This window comes from Numida meleagris, unplaced genomic scaffold (assembly GCF_002078875.1).
Source record: "Numida meleagris isolate 19003 breed g44 Domestic line unplaced genomic scaffold, NumMel1.0 unplaced_Scaffold218, whole genome shotgun sequence".
In the NCBI taxonomy this organism is placed as follows: Eukaryota; Metazoa; Chordata; class Aves; order Galliformes; family Numididae; genus Numida; species Numida meleagris.
Genome location: NW_018363981.1, coordinates 567,983 through 587,636, shown reverse-complemented (window position 1 = coordinate 587,636; position 19,654 = coordinate 567,983). Strand labels below are relative to the sequence as shown.

Sequence of the window (19,654 nt, the reverse complement as noted above, 5' to 3'; positions counted from 1 at the left end):
TTTTTTTTTTTTGTATAAAAAAGACTGTGCAACTAATTCATCAATGGAAATCCTGTCAGTTCCTCATGGAAAGCACAGGCCCCCTTCCTAGAGCACTTCAGGGACATATAGGTTTGAAATAAAAGGGGGTGTCATGTAGCTGAGCATTGGCAGAAGCTTGAATATCTTAAAGATTTTAAATGGCTGCTCATCTTACTTCATTTCGGTACAGAATTTCTCCACCAAATGGCAACAAATCATTTATTAAGCTCTTGAAAACATTACAGTGATCTCATTTGTAGTCATCTTAGCCATGAAACTTAAGGCAATGTAACCGTGTATGAGTTCTGTGACATAACAGACAGACACATACAAACACCCATGCCATTGACATGCAGCATGGCATTGAAGCCAGGGAAAGGGCTACTGCACCATGCTTGCTCCTTTACCTCTGGCCACGTACAGCTCACTAGAGGTGACATCTGAAGCCAGGAGACCAGGCAGATCCTAGCTTGTGATTTGAGGTCAGTTATTTGGTGGGGAAGAAGCAGATTAGAGACAGAAGAGGAGATAAAAAAAAATATTTGCTTTCTGTTCAGCCTGCGTACTTTCTCTTTCCAAATACATCTCCAGGCTTCTTTCAGCTATGTATGAAAGAATTGTTATTTACATGTCCTTCTAATTCATACTGTGCTGTATCACGGTGTGATTAAAGATGTAATGTATGATCTTTCTTCACTTCTGGTGTGGTAAATGGTGACTTGTTACTGACTCCTGCATTCAGAAAAAAATGTGCTGAGAGCTGTATTTTTTCAGAAGGATTCTGATTTCCGGGTTAAAACAACTTCTAGATATTCATTATTAGATCAAAACAGAGGACTGAGTTGATTTGAAAACAGTGCTGTGCTTTTTAGTATTCAAAATGATAAGGGAGGAAACTGCAGGGAACTTAAAGAAAAATGCAATGGTGATAGATATGATCCCTGCAACGCCTATAGTGTGATCTGTGAGCATGCATGCTGTGTGCTGCTGCTTCTTAGGAAGAGGCAGCTGTAGTACAACGATTGTCCTGTCTTACAACTATAATGCTTTAAAACTGTAAAGCTTAAAAAAATGCTATAAAAGTACTTTGTGGGAAGCATAATAGTGGGAGTCAGAAAGTGTTATTCAACATGTATTTTCTGAGAGTCTCATGAAGAATCTTGACATTTTGGCATGTTCACACTTGAATATGAATATGTGTGAATAGTATGAACAGTCTTTACTTCTGCTTTTTTTACAACATGGCTTTAAACTGGCCTGTAAAAGGTGTTTCAGAGAAACATAAAAATATCCTCTTGAGAGATCTAGGACAATTTAATCCTAAAGGGGTTTGTCCTTCCAACATTTAGAAGTTAGTTTATGCCTTGAGGCATCAGATTTTTTGGTTTTCCTACTGCTTTTGAAATACAACAGGAACTCTCTGTTACAGAGAGTAACAGCTTATAACAGAGAGTTTCAATTTGTTGTCTTTCAAATCTTTCAAAAGCTTACTTGTACATTTTTTTAATAGAGGGGAAAGACTTTATGTTTTCACAATAACATTATTATGTCAATTTCTTAAAGAAACAAGTGTTAGGTAGTTGTATTTTTATATGACATTGTCTTCCTCTAAAAACATTTGAGTCAATTGGCCAACTTCAGTTCAAAGGAAGAAAAAGAAGTATCAAAAAAATAATGCTAGACAAAAATGAGTGACAGTGCTTGTATCCTTGCAGGAGTGTAATTTCACCCTAGACATTCATTAGAGAATCTGCATGGAGAACAGCTGTTTTGAATGCTTCAGGATTCATTGATATGTCTGGTTACTGAAGTACTTGTAATGTCATAGTCTCTTGACACACTGACTTTAGACTCTTAGGACATCCCAGGTTGGATGGGACCAGAAACATCATCAAGTCCAGCATTTTGTGGGAAAAGGGAGTCTGGATGAGATCAGCTAGCACACTGTAGCTAGCGCCCCGTCCAAATATTTCATGAAAACTTCCAGTGATGGGGATTTATACTATGTATCGGGAGAGGTTGTTCCAGTGACTGATTGTTCTCATTGTAAAAAATTTTCTTATATCAAGATAAAGCTTCTCTTGATGTAGCTTTTACCAGTTGCCCTTTGATTTCTCAGTGTGGCTCCTTGCAAAGAGAGATTCTTCATCCTCTTTACAGTTGCCCTCTGAGTACTGGAATACTGTGATGACGTTCATCCTGAATATTCTCCAGGGTGAAAAAAACGAACTCCTTCTAGTCTTTCCTTACAGAACAGGTTCTCTAGCACTTTGATCATCTCATCATCTTCATGGCCTTCCTTTGAATCTTGACCAGTCTGTCTGCATCCTTTTTGAATTGTGGGGACCAGAATTAAACAATCTGACAATCAATGAGTAACATGAAATGGTTACATCCCTGTCTCCTCTAGTAACGCCCCTGAGGATGTAGCCCAGTATGCAATTTGCCTTCACTGCTGCAGCAGTGCAATGCTGACTCATGTTCAGCTTACTGTCTACCAATTCCCCAAGGTCCCTTTCAGCAAGGCTACTCCCCAGCCAAACAAATAGTAGCATGTACTGGGCTCTTGGGTTATTGCTCCAGGTGCAGAATCTTGCATTTGACTTTGTTAAAGTTGATACAGTTCTTGTTTGCCTATTCTTCCTGTCTGTCTCTGTAGGAACACTGTCCCTTCTGACGTGTCCACCACATCACCCAGTTTGGTGTTATCAGCAAACTTGGTGAGGGTGCTTTAAATCCCCTCATCTGCATCATTTATAATTGAACAATGTTTTATGGGGACTGTTGAATCACAGCCTGAACCACTGATTGGGCACCTGGAGAAAAGACCCAGTCAGCCCTGGGAGCACAGGTGAAGGCAATTCACCTGTGTGACCAGAAGAGGTGAAGCCAGGCTCCACCTCTCTTAGACCTCATTTAGGGGCTGACTGCCACTGAGGATGGATCTCTTGTTGCAGAATCCCTCTTTCGTGGAGTTTTTTCTGCAAACCTATATCCTTGGAGATGGGTGAGCATTTTTTTTTTCTTTTGTAACACCTTCTACTTGCCTAGGTCTTTCTGTTGTTACAAACGTGGAAACCTGTATTGATCCCTGGGAAACTTCACTTGTTGCAAGTTGCCAGACTGAATAAAATTTCCTATAAGCATTTTGGATAAACTTACCCAATTCCCAGAAGATCCCTTGGGACCACACACAGTAACAGGAAGTCATCTCTGTGAATGTATGCAGTTAGTTAAAATTCTCATAAGGTATTTGTCTAGTTCAAACAGTGCATACTAGAAAAAATGATTTTGCATTAGTTTCTGTTGGACTTTATATGCTGTTCAGGCTTAATTTACTTAATCAGGCTATTGCTTCTGAAGTTTCTTGGTTTCTTCCATTTTAGTTAGGTTAGTAGCTTTGTGTGATCTCAGATTTTACTTTAGTGATGTTCATTCTTTGTTACAAATTATCAATACTCAGTTTAAGCAACTGGTTTTTGCATGAAGTCTTCAGATGCTTAGTAACTGTTCTTCAACAGTACAATTAAAGACAAAGAAGGGGAGTGGACATTTCTGTGTTCCTTGGCAATATCTTGCTTTTCTAATAGGCGGGTTGAGTCTCCTGCTTGAGACTTTTCAGAAAGGTGTCTTGAAAGGTCAAAGAGATTACCACAAATGTGTATTCTCTCCTTAATTTTGTCTATTGAAGTTCTAAAGCATGTACAAAAGTAAACAAAGCTTGGGTTTCTCCTGTTATGATACAAGCCCTGCTCTGAAAGTAATTCCTCTTATTATCTTGGCTCATTATGTCAGATGCTGATGTTGCTGATACTGAAATAGTGGTTGAACCTTCCTGCCAGAATTCTGTTAAATTTTGTGCAGTAAATGATAGCAAAGGGGCAGTCTGACAAAATGGCATCTGGCATGGAAGTGAAGAAGTGAAGAGAAGGTGTCAGTGAATCAGAATCTTGAATCCTCCATGCTGAAAAAATTGTATTCATTGATGTTTACCAACACTTACTGAATGCTTATGGAGATCGAACAGTGGGCGTTACCGCAGTGAGGTGGTGAGTGGTATGTTTCAGCAGTGGTGACAGTAGCAGTGAGTCAGTTCTGCTGGTGTAGATTTTTATGAGCATGGCATGCCGGCTCTTGCTTGTTGCTTGTGAAAATGCTTAGGTAATGGTGGTGACTATGCTGGAAAAAATAGTGTTTTGTTGCTGATAATTTGCTCTATGAAGTAATCATGCTTTTTGTATCTGCATAATATCCATGGGAACAAATAGGAGGCATTACTTTCAGAGCAGCCTATGTAGATCCTTGAATAAGTCTGATTATATCTCTGGAACATTTTGATTTTAATTAAAACTAGAATGGAATTTCTAGGTAAGGAAGAAATGTATATCTGTATGTAGATTTAGATAACTGCTTCACTATAGTTTAAGAGTAGTATTAAGTATCTGCAGGAAAATTTTCCAGGGAGGAAGCTAAAGTATAGTAGGAACATACAAATGGGCAGTTACTATGGAAGAGATATCTTGCCTGATTTCCATCATGGTTTTTAGGTTAGAGTACTATTCTTATGTCAGTTCTGTGTCATAACTCTTCTATACTTACTGTGAATTACCAAATTCTTCCAGAGTTCATAAAATACCAGTTTTCTGAAATCTAGAACTTAGTTTTTTGGTCTTTTATAGTATATTTAAGGCTTGTTTCTCCTTGGATATCCCTCTTCATAAGAAAACTATGTTAAAGAATACTTCATGAAAGTTAACTAGGAGTCTAGCATGTTTATCAGTCATAATTGTGTGAAACATTCTTGATAAAATCTTTCTTCATTTCCAAGTAGGCAAATCAGTGTACATGACTGTTAAATGGATTCTTACTCTTAAGAACTAAAACCATTCAACTTTCTATTATTTTCAAATTAGCCTCCAATCAGTATAGGGAGGGATTTCACAATGAAGTGGAAATATGCGGATGTTGTGTGCCAAGAGTTAGTAGATTATTGCAGATCAGCGTATATAATTATCAATAAAACTGAGGAAAATAACTTGAAGAAAAATGCTTTTTATTGCTATCCTGAATAATTTGACTTACATGCTATGCCTTTTATGTGAGTCTCAAGAGTAATGACTTCACAAATACATTATTAGACTACAAGCTTATCTGGATATGGCCAGCCTTCCTCATTCAGGACCTCCCAAGACATTCGCTGTGGTGCTTCCAATACTAAAACCAGATTTGTTTTCCTTCTCCACTATCTCTATTACTCTGTAGAAGCTATTCTTGTTAAGTCTATACTCACTGTTATTGCATGAATATGTCTCTGTTGTCTTGCTAAATTAAACATAAACACTGCAGTTAGCTCATGCTCAAGGATTTTTATGCTGAGACAAGCAGATGTGCAAGAACTAGTATAGGTTACCGAAGTTACTATTTGCAGGCATTTTTCCATTAAAAGGTAACTACAATAATTATTTCTAATTTTAAACCCAGAGCTCAAGACTCTAGTAAAAGAAATACTAGAATGTTCATGTAGTAACTGAGAGGATTTCATAAAAATTTCTAATGGGCCAGGCAGGTTTCAAAAATTTATTATCACTATATAAGTGTATTAATGTTGCATTATAACTCATCTCTTGTTTAATAGTATAAAGGAATTAAATGTGGTAGGAAAGTGTGAATATCAGAAATATAAATTGATATCTTCTGAAAGATCTCTCATTCTAGCCATTTGTTGAACTTTAATAACTTGGTATTCTATTGCTCAATTGCACTGTAAAGCCATCTTACTGACTTCATCCAGCTCACTGCCTGTCTTTCTAAAACCCTGAAGGAGGTCCTTACCCATTCCTTTAATGGCATAACACTGTACATGCACTTCAAAAGGCATTTGGAGCAGTGTCATTGACTATACATCTGTGTAATGGAAGGAGTAGACTAGCAATGAAGGCAACAAATATCAACACTCAAATATCTTCTGTTAGGCTGTATTTAAATGCCTTAAAAGAAGGGCATCAAAACTGGCTTCTGGATCAATGCTACTGTTAGGCTGATTAGCATACCGCTAGTTCACTGGATGAATATTCAAATTTGTGTTACTGAATATGTTGCTTATGCTTGTAAGTGAATTTGCAAACCATGCCTATGCAAGTATACATGCATATGTATGGATACACATATTTGTGCAGTGTGTTATCTAAAATGCTGTTTTTCTCACTTCTGTTCCAATCTAATGGGGGGAAAAAAGTAAAATAGACTTAATTCCAGTATTCCAGTTTCAGAGGATGTTTTAGAAAATACTTTCTGCAAATTTCTTTATCTTACAGATTTGTATAAAGATAAACTTAGTCTTGAACTTATTTAACTATATAAATTTATGTTAATTTCTAGAGTGATTCAAAGCTTACTAAGCCAATTATCTATTGAGATTAACAGCACTATGAAGTGCATGTTAAATATGCTGCACCTACTATACTCACTGAAAATGTGCTACAGTAGTTTCTTCTGTCATGTCTTCATTCAAGCCTCCATATGTTTCACTGACCTCTTTGGAATGAAGTTCTAGGTTTGTGAAGACAGAAATACTGTATTTCACTGTTGTGTCAGGGAATTCTAGAGATTGTGGTAGTTCTTTTGGCTTTGTTTTTTTTTCCCCAATAGTTATTTCATGCTGTAATCACTCAAGAAGGACTGTAACTGTGATCTGTTTGGCCTAGATCATTAAAATAGACTTGGTTCTCTAAGGATTAGAGGGAAAGCTTGTATAAATTAATGTAGCTCCCATGAAACCCATGATGTCTTGCTGATTAGTATGAACTGAAAACTTGATCTCATTTGCCTAACTAATACAAGTGGTTCCACTCTGAGCATGGCAGACTGCTTAGAGGAAGCCTTTGGAATGGGGCACAACCCGTTGATATTCCTAAAATGGAGGGGGGGGGAAAAAGGAGGGGAAGGGGGAGGAAAACACAAATGTGTCATCTGTGATGGCTTCTTTCCTCATGGTCACTAATCTTTCTCTTGGCTGACTGAATGACCATGCCTGTGCCAAGGACAAGTCATGCCTGACCAATCTGGTGATGTTCTGTGATGGAATGACTGCATCAGCCAACAAGGGAAGACTAACCAATGCCTTCTAACCAGACTTTTGTGAGGCCTTTATGATCTCACATCACATCCTTATCTCTAAATTGGAGGGATCTGGACTTCAAAGGTGAACTATGAATAAGGAATTGGTTGGCTGTCCACAGCCAGAGAGTAGGTCAATGTATCCTCCTCCAGGTGGAGGCCGGTGAGAAGTGGCATCCCTCAGGAAGTTGTCTTGGAACCAGTGCCCTTTAGCATCTCTACCATTTGCATAAACAGTGGGATCAAGTGCATACTCATAAGAAAACTTGATGGCGCTAAGCTAAGTGATGTAGTTGATACAACAGAAGGGATGCCATCCAAAGGGGTCTGGACAAACTTGAGAAGTGAACCTAGTGATGTTCATCAAATCCAAGTGCAAGACACTGCACCGAGGTAGGGTTGGTCCCAGACATGAGTACTGGCTGAGGGGGGAAAAACTCCTTGAGAGCACTCCAGCGGAGAAGGACTTTGGGATTCTCATGGATGGAAAAACTCAATATGAACCAGTAGTATGCACATGCAGCCTGGAAGGCCAACTGTATCCTGGGCTAAATGAAAAGAGAGGTTGCCAGTAGGATGAGGGAGATCATTGTTCTCCTCTTTTCTGCCCTTGTGAGGCCCCATTTGAATTGCTGCATGCACGCCCAGGGCCCTGAGCAGTAGAAAGATGGACCTGTTGGATCTGATCCAAAGGAGGTCTACAGAGATGACTAGAAAGCTGAAGCACTTCCATTAAAAAAAGGCTGAGGGAGCTGGGCTTGTTCAGCCTGGACAAGGCCCTGGGGAGACCTCGTTACTTATTTCCAGTGTTTAGAGGAAGATTATAACTGGGAGGGAGACTGATGATAGTGATAGGACAAAGGAGAATGGTTTTAAACCAAAAGAAAGGAGATCTAGAATAGATGTTAAGAGGAAATGTTTCGCTCAGAGGGTGATGAGGCAGGTTGCCCAGAGATGGCGTGGATGCCCCTTCCCTAGAGGAGTTCAAGGCCTTGTTGGATGGAGTCCTGGGCAACCTGATCCAGGGGGTGGCATCCCTGCCCACGGAAGCAGGGCTGAAAATTGGTGATCTTCAATGTTGCTTCTATCTCAAGCCATTTTATGATTCCATTAATATATCTGTAAGGGTCCATGGTTGCTCTCCCTTCCTCCTCAGTGATACTGCTTGGTCCCAGTGAGAAAGCTCTTGGCAACAATGGCAACAATCCAGAAGAGTTATGTGTATTTTTTTCTTCAACGTGCGTAGTTCACAAATATCCCCCTGGAAGTTTACTACTTCTAGTGAGAAACTGAGCCATCAAAGATTTCCTTTTTGGTGCAAAGTCTATACCCAAGACCTACCTTCAAGAAGTTAAGAAAATATTGAGCTCACTGTTTTGTTGTATTTGTGTGTGTGTGGTTTTTTTTTTTTTTTAGAGAATAGGGCATTATTTTTTTACTGTTGTGTGTTTTTTGTTGTCTTTCCCCCCCGGAAGTTATGCACTGAGTTTGGATCCTTGACTAATGCTTTGTTTGTTAAATGAATGGATACAAAATAATTATTTTCTTAGTGTTATCCACTACACTGTTCCTGTTCAAGAAAACACCTAGATGTCTGCTGGGAGAAGTCTCACTCTTCCTTAAGCTCCATTATTTCTTTTAAACAGCTTTTGTTTATTTCAAACCATGAGTTCTCTTCCTTAACTTTTATTAGAAAACATTTCAGAATATGATACAAAATTTGACTTGTATAGTACAAGGATATGGAGTTAACATTTTTTCATTCTAAGATGGTAGTCTTCACTCATTTTGAGACACATTAAAAAAAAAATCAACAACTACAACAAAACCCGGAGTTGTTTTGAAACAGAAGTCTTCCACTCTTCTATCTATATATGACTGATAAATATAATGAACTGTGTATTAAGTACTTATTTAAAAGTGTGAAGAAATATCTTAGCAATTTTGAAGGATCCTTTGCTTTCCAAGCTGGGCTTCCTCTTCTCTCTGAACAACTGTGTGTCTGGCAGTTGTGCCCAAAGGAATTCTGCAGAACTGCATGAGAATCTCTTGGACTATAGGTGGGCAAGTTCCCTGGCCAATGCAGTTCTAGCAGTCTCTTGAGTGTTTTATTATGTGTGTAAAAGCAAATTATCAGCTGTTTCTAAACAGGCATTGGTGTATCATCTGTGAGTAGAACTTATAGCTATCACACTTGAATTCATTATTGTCACAAGTGTGAGAAATACTGTTGAGACAAGGGCTTCGAAGTTGCTGAGGAAACAAAACAAAGAGGAAATAAATTTGTTATTTTAATTTGCATATCAGTCCTTATAAAGATTGCGGGCTCTTGTTCATTGCTGGTAAAAACACATAGCTAATGGAAGTGTCCACGCTGAAAAATAGTGTGCTGTAGCTAACAACTTGCACTATCAAATAGTGATATTATGTTCTTTGTATCTGTTGTAGTTTCCATGGAAATAAATAGGAGGTATTATTTCTGGAGTAATGTCTGTGAAATGTGAGGTACTGGTCTGTATCGCAATAGCTCTCAGAAAACCATGCAGTTTGAAATGAGACGTTTTGGACATAGGCACTGGAGTAGAGAGAACACTGATCAGTTAATACATATATATTTCAGTAATCTAGGCTGCATAACGACTTTTCTGAATATCTTTACATTGGGTTGAACAGTCATTGCCTCTCCACAGACTGTGTGTACTGAATTTGAAGATGAAGAGCTTTGTGCTGACTTGTGGGCTGAAATGAGTTATTTTAGATAGCCTTCACTACTGAGTATCTTGTACCCATTCAAGATTTGCCCACAATTTTTTTTAAATGGCTTATTTGGGCAGTATAATTGAGTGGTTTCTACTAAAAAAAAAGTAGTGGTTTATGTCAAAAAGCCTTGAGTTGGAAAGCCTGCATTTGTGTCAGGATGGATTTTGAGGCTTGCATAATTTTTTTTTGTCAGTAATTTTTCTTATAATACCACTTAGCCAAGGATCTCAAAACGCTTGATTAGATCTCCAAGTGAAATTGGTGAGACATTTTGTGGCCATAGGCTGCAGGAATACTCTAAGGCCCTAGTGTTAATGCTTCTGGAATAATTATGCTCATGTTCATTAATTTGAACACATGAAAATCAACTCTTCGAAAGGGTAGATAATGGCAGGACAAGGGGAAGTGGTTTGAAGTTGAAGGAGGGAAGATCTGGGATGGACATCAGGGGGAAGTTCTTCACCAAGAGAGTGGTGAGGTGCTGGAACAGGCTGCTCAGAGAGGTTGTGGATGCCCTGTCCCTGGAGGTGTTCAAGGCTAGGTCAGATGGGGCCCTGGGCAGCTTGATCTAGTACTAGATGTGGAGGTTTGTGGCCCTGCCTATGGCAGGGAGGATGGATCTTTATCCTTGAGGTCCCTTCCAACCCAAACCATTCTATGAATATATAGGCAACAACAAACAGTGTTGTATTTAAAATCATGTTGTACAGTAGAAGAAATTTTGAGTAATCTCTCTTAGGAAAGACTGCTAGTTAAGTGTACCCAAAATGATAACTTGCTTCCTTAATTCAGTATGTGCATTTACTTCTTAATTAATGTGAACTTGGGGAAAAAAATGTAAACCAACTTTGCCAGTGTTTTGTCGTCTTCTATGCCTGAACAGAGGATGTTATGGCTATGTCAGGAAGGTTTTGATTCTTGTAGGTAGAAGACTGGATGAGAAAATATGCTGTTTGAGAAGCTGAACTGGTATAATTAGGCCATTTTTTCCAGTTTAAAAACCCTATTTTTTTCTTTTTCTGCTGCTGAAGACAAGTCTGTCTTCAAGAGGGAGGGAAGGTTGGATTTTTTATCCTCTCTCATATTCACACAAGCTATTTCTGCAGATCACTTATCTGCATAGTCCTAATTGTGTAAGTTGGATTCCCTTAATTCCTATACTTCTTGCTACCATGTGTTAAATGATTAGAAGTTAGCATAGTCTAACTTCAAGTTATACTGTCACCTGAAAATATTTTTTTTGTAGCTTATTAGTCAAAGGTACTGCTTTGTTAAAGGCACTTTCTTATGCGCGCTCTCTATTCTGGAGTGAACTTTCTGCTCAGCCTGATGTAGTAATTCTCACGTCCCATCATTGCTTTTTCAAAATGGGAGCAATTTAGCCAGGAACATGATTGCAAAATTTGCATTATATACAAGCAGGAGATAAATTAAATGATAATACAAAGTGACTGCCTCTTCTGATCTGTGTGTCATACAGTACACCAATCATGCTATATTTTAAGTTGTGATTTATGTATTGGTAATGTACAAATGTGCATTCCTTTGCAGATAAATGCATTGTCTTGGAATGCAAACTTCTCCTGATATTGAGTAGTTCTTTAGCTCCTGATATTTGGTTTGGACTGATACAGAAATGAAGCCTCACAGCAAATGTTGAACTAATACCAACCTAACATGATGACAGGGGAAAACTTTATTCAGAACTGTATGTTACCCTATGCGTGTTGAACAACAGGGGCCTTCTCTAGTATATATGTACAGATTAGTGAGGCCTGCTATGAAAGTTATGCTCCCTATTTTATGGTGGCCCACAATGTCAGAGGCAGATGTTGATGGTATGGCAGTATAGGTTGAATTTTCCTGCCGAAATCTGGTTAAATCTTGTTGCTGTGCAAAAGAGAGGCAGTCTGACAAAATGGTGTCTGACATGGAAGTACAAATGAAGCGAAGGCATGTAATTTAAATCCTTCATGTGGAAAACATGGCACCCACTGGTGCTTGCTGAATACTTATAGAGACCAAATAATGAATGTCAGCACACTTCAATTTCAGCAGTGGCCACTGTGACAGTGGTGACCAACATTAGTGCAGATTTTTTCTGAGCACGGCTTCAGACTGTTGTTCATGGTTGGTGAAAATGCATAGCTAATGGTGGTGACTCTTGGAAAAATAGTGTTTTGTAGCTGATAATTTGTTTTATAGCGTTATTGTGTATCAATTGTAGCTTCCAAGGAAATAAGAAGGCATTACTTTTGGAGGAGCCTACATTAGTAGATAGATGTGTATGTTTCAGCTGTTCTGTACAGGGAACCCAGATTTCATGAACTCTAAATTCATTTCTGTGAATGTTAAGGATTCTCTGAATGACTGTGTTACTGGAGAAGACTTTCTCCTCTAAATATTAGACTAATTATTTGAACAGTAAAATTTTTCCCATTCTGTTTTTATTAAAGGAAAATCACTGCAGAAGAATAAAAATCCTAGGTGACTGTTACTACTGTGTATCAGGCTTAACTCAACCCAAAACAGACCATGCCCACTGCTGTGTTGAAATGGGACTGGATATGATTGACACAATCACGTAAGTATTGCACATGCTAAATGTGGACAAGAGTGCTGTAGCAGTTTTTATGTTGTATTCAGAAAATATGTTTTCAGAGGAACAGTAGTGTCTGGTAGCATTGTTCACCTAACAACGTATCCTGTTGCATTAAAGTCACAGTTTACTGTGTTTTACAAAGCCAAATTCTAGACACCAATTTCTGAATCCCTGTCCTCACAGTGAGGGGAAAATATACACAGGCATGATTATGTAGAGGCACATATGTGTACTGATTAGGGATTTGAAATATTATGGCAAATTATGAAATACTTCAATTGTTATTCACCATAAATAAAGCAGTCTGGGTTCTTGTATACTGGTGAGTGAAATACAGTAAATACAAAAATCAAAGCTAGTCCTGGTGTATGTGGGTTGCATGTGTTTGCATGTGCTCATATTCCTAGAATGATAGCTTGCTGATTTCTCCTTTCTGTATCTCATGTTTAAACTTCTCATTTAAATTTAGTCTACTTTTCAGAAATGTAATGTGAAACTTACCTTACCGATACGGATTTTATGCTTGAGCACTCTGCTTTGATCAGTATTTTGCCAAGATAAAAAAAAAACCTGAATGTGAGAGAACTATGAATGAGCTTTTAGCAAAAGCTGGAGATCTGCTTCATTGCTTGAGGAGGGAAGGAGTAAAGAGATTTTTTTCACTACTGCCTTGCTCTGTATCTGTGCATGTGTTTTACAGGGACTCTGTAGAAGAGTGTGAACTCTCATTTCTGTATATAAATAAACGCTAGTCAGCACAGTGCTTTTACTACTACATTTGGGAAGAGCTTGCTGTTCTGGTATATTATGTATGCTTCTTACTGCAAAAGTATGTCCTATAAGGGGCCTTAGATTGTGCTGTATTGTAAAGTGTTTGTTCACTGTTTGCAGTACCTATCATTCTTTCTTTCTAGCTGCTGGGAATATGGATTTGAATCAAGGTTTTTCTTCTGCTCGCTTTATCCCAAAGTTTTAAGGCTGCACAAAAAACCTGCTTTCACTGTAAAAGTGAATAAACCACAGTGTAATCTCAATTTAAAAAACACAGTAACTATTAAACACAGAATCTTATAGAGCAAATAAACATTAAACTTATGAATTGTTTTTTACAGTTGCAGTTATTCCTCAGTTACACTTGAGTGCTATATAAACAAAATATAATAAATCTGTATGATACTGCAGTATGTTTCTGTTTCATGTCATATCACAGAATAGCACTGCAAAGCTACTTAACAAATTCTTTCTTTGCATTGGTCTCTTTCCCATGGACTTCTACTGATATTTTTATTTAAGCATAATTTTAAAGCCATGTTTAGGCCTTCGCAAATCTGACCACCAAGAAATTTTTCTTCCTACTCAATAAATTCCGTATCTAGTTATTAAAATAAAGTATATGAATATTCCTTATTCCTCAGGTAATTGGACTAGGGAGTTATGGGATTTGGTTGGTATGAGAGACCTAAAAGCCACTTTCTTAAATTCCCATGCCTAACATCTGGAACATTCTATCTTCTTTACTATTTCTAATGAGTATTTGTCACATATTTTCTATGCCATCCATTTGTATACAAGGATGTGTATGCACATACAGGTAAACACATAAAGCAGATGCTTTCCCAAATCTAGATCATGCTTATTTGTGCAAAGTTTTGGTTTTTTGGAGGATTGCATTATGTTCTGCTCACCAAGTTCACTGAATCTCTTTCTCAAGAGGGTTGGTTTGTCTCAATGGAAGTAGTAGTTGTTTGTTCAAACACAGCTAATACTTTATCACATGCTTCTATTCTTGCATATCTGCCTTAAGCAGTTAAGTGAGCCTGGATTCACTGATCTTCCTCTGTAGATGATTTTGAAGAATTAAAAGTAGGAGAGAAGTACTTAAAAGAAATGAAGGCTGTTTCCCATTTTACAGTCCATGTCTTCTTAATGTAATGTTAATCTATTAAAAACTCAAGGGTTGGGTTAATAAGTCCATATTCTCCCTCTCACTCAATATAAGCTCACATTATCTTTGTAAATACTGTAAAACTGATAAAACACTTTGTAATACATGATAATATATAATTACCTGTGATAAAAGATCCTAGGAGAATCACTATTAGATACTTTCATTCCCTATAAACAAAACAAATGTTAACTATGTTAACAACACAGTGCATAGAGAAATCCTAGAATAATAAAGAGATCCTAAATCTTCACATTATGCGTATATGGCTTCTTCCATATTACCTTTATAATGCAGCATTGGGCTCTGGAACAAGGTTTCTACACATTTTCAAATCCATTTTTTTTAAATCCATGGAAAGCAGTAGCTGCTATTCTCATCCTCTTTTAAGCCTAGTATTAATCATTAATTTTGTTAGTTATGTTGTCTTTCATGCATACAAATAATGGTAATGATACAGCTTTCTGAATTTTCCATTTTTTTAAATTATTAGTATGATCAATATTAAAAATAAAATGTTTCCTTTATGGCTGCTCTCATGATAATATAAAGTTTGAAAAAGGAGTTGAATTAAAAAGGGAAGATTCCTCTTGGATTCTTCAGTCTGAAGGATAAGAGTACAAATATGAAGTATCAAAACGGCGCAGAGAGGATGAAGCCAAATTTTTCTCAGTGATATCCAGTGTCAGGAAAAAAGGCAATAGGCAAATAAAATTGAAATATAGGAATTCCTGTCTAAACATAAAAAAAAAAATACTGTGAAGGTGGTCAAATACTGAAGTTACAGATGAATGTTGTGGATTTTGCTTTCTTGGAGATATTTAAAAGCCAGCTGGACGCTGTCCCAGATAACAGTTTTGGCTGCAACAGGCTTTGAGCGGAGTTCTCTATCTGATTTCCTCAGACTCAGCACTTCTGTGATTCTTTAGAAATTGTCAATTATATTCTATTACAATATTAGCATTTTATTTTTAAAAATCTTTTTAATTTGGAAGACTTTGGAGTTTGTAATCAGTGGTCAGAGCATTGGGAGAGGGCAAGATAGAGAAAGCAAGAGCATACTAGATTTCTGTAGGGTTAATGTGTTCCTAGAGACCTATTCGACATCCTTTGTACTTATGATTCCTTTATTACTATTCTTATGAGGAATTCAGAGTGGGAGTAACATTCCTGCAGGAGGCAATTGGATGAGGCCAGACTCTTTTCAGTGGTGTGTAGTGATAGGACTGGGAACAATGGCCAAAAACTGGAACATAGGAAGCTCCACACAAATATGCAGAACTTCTTTACAGTGGGGGTGACAGAATACTGGCACAGGGTCCAGAGAGATTGGAGAGTCTCCTTTGGAGATATTCATGACTCGTCTGAACACTTACCTTTGTGACCTGCTGTAGGGAGACTACTTTAGCAGAGGGATTGGATTCGATCTCTGGAGGTCCCTTCTGACCCCTGCAATTTCGTGACTATTTGAGTACGGACTGCAAGATCCAAGATGAATGCATATTTTTCTTCTTAGTAAAACCAAATTACCCATTCTGCTTATGCTAGGAATCAGGAAGATGGTGCATTCAAAGAACATTTGCTTTTAATTATGATTTTTTTCTTTTACTGCAAGTGGAGTCTCATCTGTTCTATTACTGTTGTATTCTGGGTCCAGTTCTCTTGCTGACAGGAGCATGTGGATAAGCCAAGTGAGAAAATTGCTCCAGAGCTGGAAAACAAGCTCTGCTGAAGATTAGGAAAAAACTTTTCACTCCTTCATAAATACAAAAGCCAGAAGATGGATTGCCCAGATTATTTTGTTTGGGAAATATTCTGAGCAATAAAGTGTAGAGTTTACAGTAGTACAGTTGGAATGAAACTGCATCTCGTGGGTTGCAAACAATCAAGCAAGCAAGCCAAGCTGACAGCGGTACATTTTCTTTCTACACCAAATGAGCTTGTGCTGTCAATGTGTTTTGTGTCAGTGCCTCAGTACAAGCCAGCTATTAGGTCTACTTCAAAGCCACTTAAGTCATCACAATAGTATTTAAATGGGAGTCAAGTGTTGCATACAACTAATGTTGCTTTTATCAAGATCAAGTGAGCTGTCAGATATTGTTAGTAATATAATTTAAATGGTCATATTCTTTAGCATCTCTAATGTGGCAGATGTTGTCCTCACATTGATTTTGGGTGGTAAGTTCGGCCAAGTATGCTCTTCATATAACTTCAACTGCTTGCTATATATGCTATAGTATTATATCGTTGTAGTTTAACCTGGCAGGTGGCTGAGTACCACACTGTCACTTGCTCACTGTACCCCCTACTCTTCATGTGACATGGGGGAAACAGTCAAAAAACAACCAATGAACTAGAACTCATGGGTTGAGATTAAACTATTTATTAAGATAGAGAGAAGGATAATAGTTATGACCATATGTATATGAATGTACATAATAAGTGATGCCCAAGCAATTGCTCGCGCCCTGCCCCAACTGGTGCTTAGCTAGGCACTCAAGCAGCGGAAGAGAGAGAGAGATGAACTCCTACACCCTTTGAAACTCCTTTTGCATGATGTTATATGGGATGGAATAACCCATTGGCTGATTTAAGTTAGTTGTCCTAAATCTGTTCCTCCTCAACTCCTCAGACCCTTTGCTGGGAATGGCCTTGGCTCTGAACAACACTGCTTAGCAGCAACTATAAGCATTGGTGTGTTATTAATATTGTGTTTTCTCTTGGAACCAAAATCCTAGTGTCGTACCAGACGCTCTGAAGAAAGCAGTTCCCTCCCAGATCAAACTAAGACATTTATTTTCTAAATAGATACATACCAGCTAACTGCTACGTAGAGAAGTTTTACCTGTACCCACTCTTCTTCCTTTTCCCTAGATAATGACTTGTTCTAAGTTTGTGTGAAGTGGGAAAACTTTAAACTTACTTAATAGTAGTTTCCCTTTCCTTACAGAGCACTTCATCAATTTATATAAATTGCATTAAATAATTCTGTAGCTCAATCAAAAAATACAACTTTTTTGAAAATTAAATGTAGGAGTTGTGTAAATGTGTTCAGTAAATCCACAGGGCAGGAAATGAACTAGAGTGCTTCTAGTTAGAAACAAGGAGAATCTGGGTGAACAGGATATAAATACTAGATTAGGGACTGCTGCAGGTATTGAGGTTAACATTCATAAACATATTAAAAATGTAATAGGATCCTGTAATCATTTGATCATTACATAAACGGTACATTTTCATAGATTCATTCCCTTGACATCTTACTGGCAGGCAATTTTAATACTGAGGAAACAGCTCTATTTACTGGATGCTATGTTTACATTAGCAAGTAGCAAGGTGCAGTAGAAGTACATCTGTAGATCACAGCAACTGGTCCTGAATCTTTCAGCTTAACCCAGGTATGTCCTACTCATGTGCCTCATGCAGCCCAGCACCACTAGCAATGTGGCCTGCATTCCCTTTTGCCACATCATCACAGCATCAGCTCTGCCCTCCTGAGCGGCCTAGCCTAGCCCCAAGACACAGGGAGGGCACAGTGCAGCGCTGACAAATGTGATACTATGCTTAATTTGCAAGGAAATCATGTCAGTTTTCAAAAATTACAATTTGAAAAGACATTATTTGTAGAAACATGCTGCAGAACTTGATGCATATAAAGGAATCATAGAATGCTTCGGGTTGGAAGGAACCTTTAAAGGATCATCTGGTTCCAATCCTCCTGCTATAGGCAGGGACAACTCCCATTAGACCAGGTTGCTCAAAACCCAATCTGGCCTGCCCTTGATGCTTCCAGGAAATGGGTATCCATAACATCTCCGTGCAATCTGTTCTAATGTCTCACCACAGTCACAGTAAATTAGTTACAGTAGATATGGAGGTACTCAATGAGGTCTTCACTAGCAGCCAGGATTCCCACATCCCTAAACCTGTAGGTGGGAACTGGGTGAGTAAACTCCACGCTGTAATGGTGTAAATGTTTAAAGTCCATGAGGCCAGATGACATGCATCCCAGAGTCTTAAGAGAGCTGGCTGATGTGATTGCTGAGCCACTCTCCATCATATTTGAAAAACTCTGCCTGTCAAGTGAAGTCCCCAGGGACTGGTTTTTCTAGTTTGCAGTTTCCAGGGAAACATTACTCTCATTTACAAGAAAGGGAGGAAGGAGGACCCAGAGAGCTACAGGCTGGTGAGCTTCACCTCTGTGCCAGGAAAGATCATGGAATGGATCATCCTGGCAGACATGTTAAGACACATGAGGGACAAGCAGGTGATCTGAGACAGTCAGCATGTCTTCACCAAGGGAAGGTCATGCTTGAGCAATCTAGTGGCCTTCTATGATAGAGTGACGGCAATGATGGACAAAGGGAAGGCAACTGATGTCACCTACCTGGACTCATGCAAGGCTTTTGACATGATTCCCCACTACATCCTTATCTGTAAATTGGAGAGATAAAGGTGATCTATTTGGTGGAAAAATAATTGGTTGGAAGGTCACAGCTGGAGTCTTGTGATTAATGGCTCTAAGTTGAGGAGAAGGTTGGTAATGGGCAGTGTCCCCTAGGAATCTTGGGTCCAGTACTCTTTAACATCTTTATCAGTGGCAAAGATGATGGTATTGAGTGCACCTTCAGCAAGTTCGCTTATGACTCCAAGTTGAGTAGTGCAGTTAATACAGCAGAAGGAAGGGATGACATCCAGAGGGCAACAAAGCAAAGTGCTACGTTTTGCACTTAGGTCAAGGTAATCCCAGTTACATATAAACTGGGAGAAGAAATCCTTGAGAGTAGTCATGCTGAGAAGGCCTTAGGGTTTCTGGTTGATGAAAAATTTAACATGAGCCAGCAATGTGTGCTTGCAGCCTGGAAGGCCAATGGTATCCTGGGTTCCATAAAAAAGGGGTGGCCAGCAGGGACAGGGAGGTGATTGTCCCCCTCTATTCTGCCCTCATGAGGCCCTAGCTGAAGTACTGTGTCCAAGTCTGGGACCCCCAACACAGGAAAGATGTGGAGCTTTTGGAGAGGATCCAGAGGAGGACCATGAAGATGATCAGAGGGCTGGAGCACCTCTGCTATGAGGAAAGGCTGAAGGAACTGGGCTTGTTCAGCCTGGAGAAATGAAGGCTGCAGGGAGACTTCTTTGTGGCCTTCCAGTACTTAAAGGGAACTTATAACATGAGGAAAATCAACTTTTTACTTGGGTAGATAGTGATA

The 19,654-nt window shown here is 38.6% G+C and overlaps 1 protein-coding gene across 1 annotated transcript in view; it reads left to right on the top strand.

Moving 5' to 3' along the window:
* The window catches only part of ADCY1 (adenylate cyclase 1), a 166,165-nt gene that overhangs the window by 86,532 nt on the left and 59,979 nt on the right, over positions 1-19,654 (top strand). Inside the window, exon 5 of the mRNA XM_021382384.1 lies at positions 12,354-12,481. Coding sequence (XP_021238059.1) covers positions 12,354-12,481 — 128 coding nt within the window. The remainder of the gene's footprint in view (positions 1-12,353; positions 12,482-19,654) is intronic.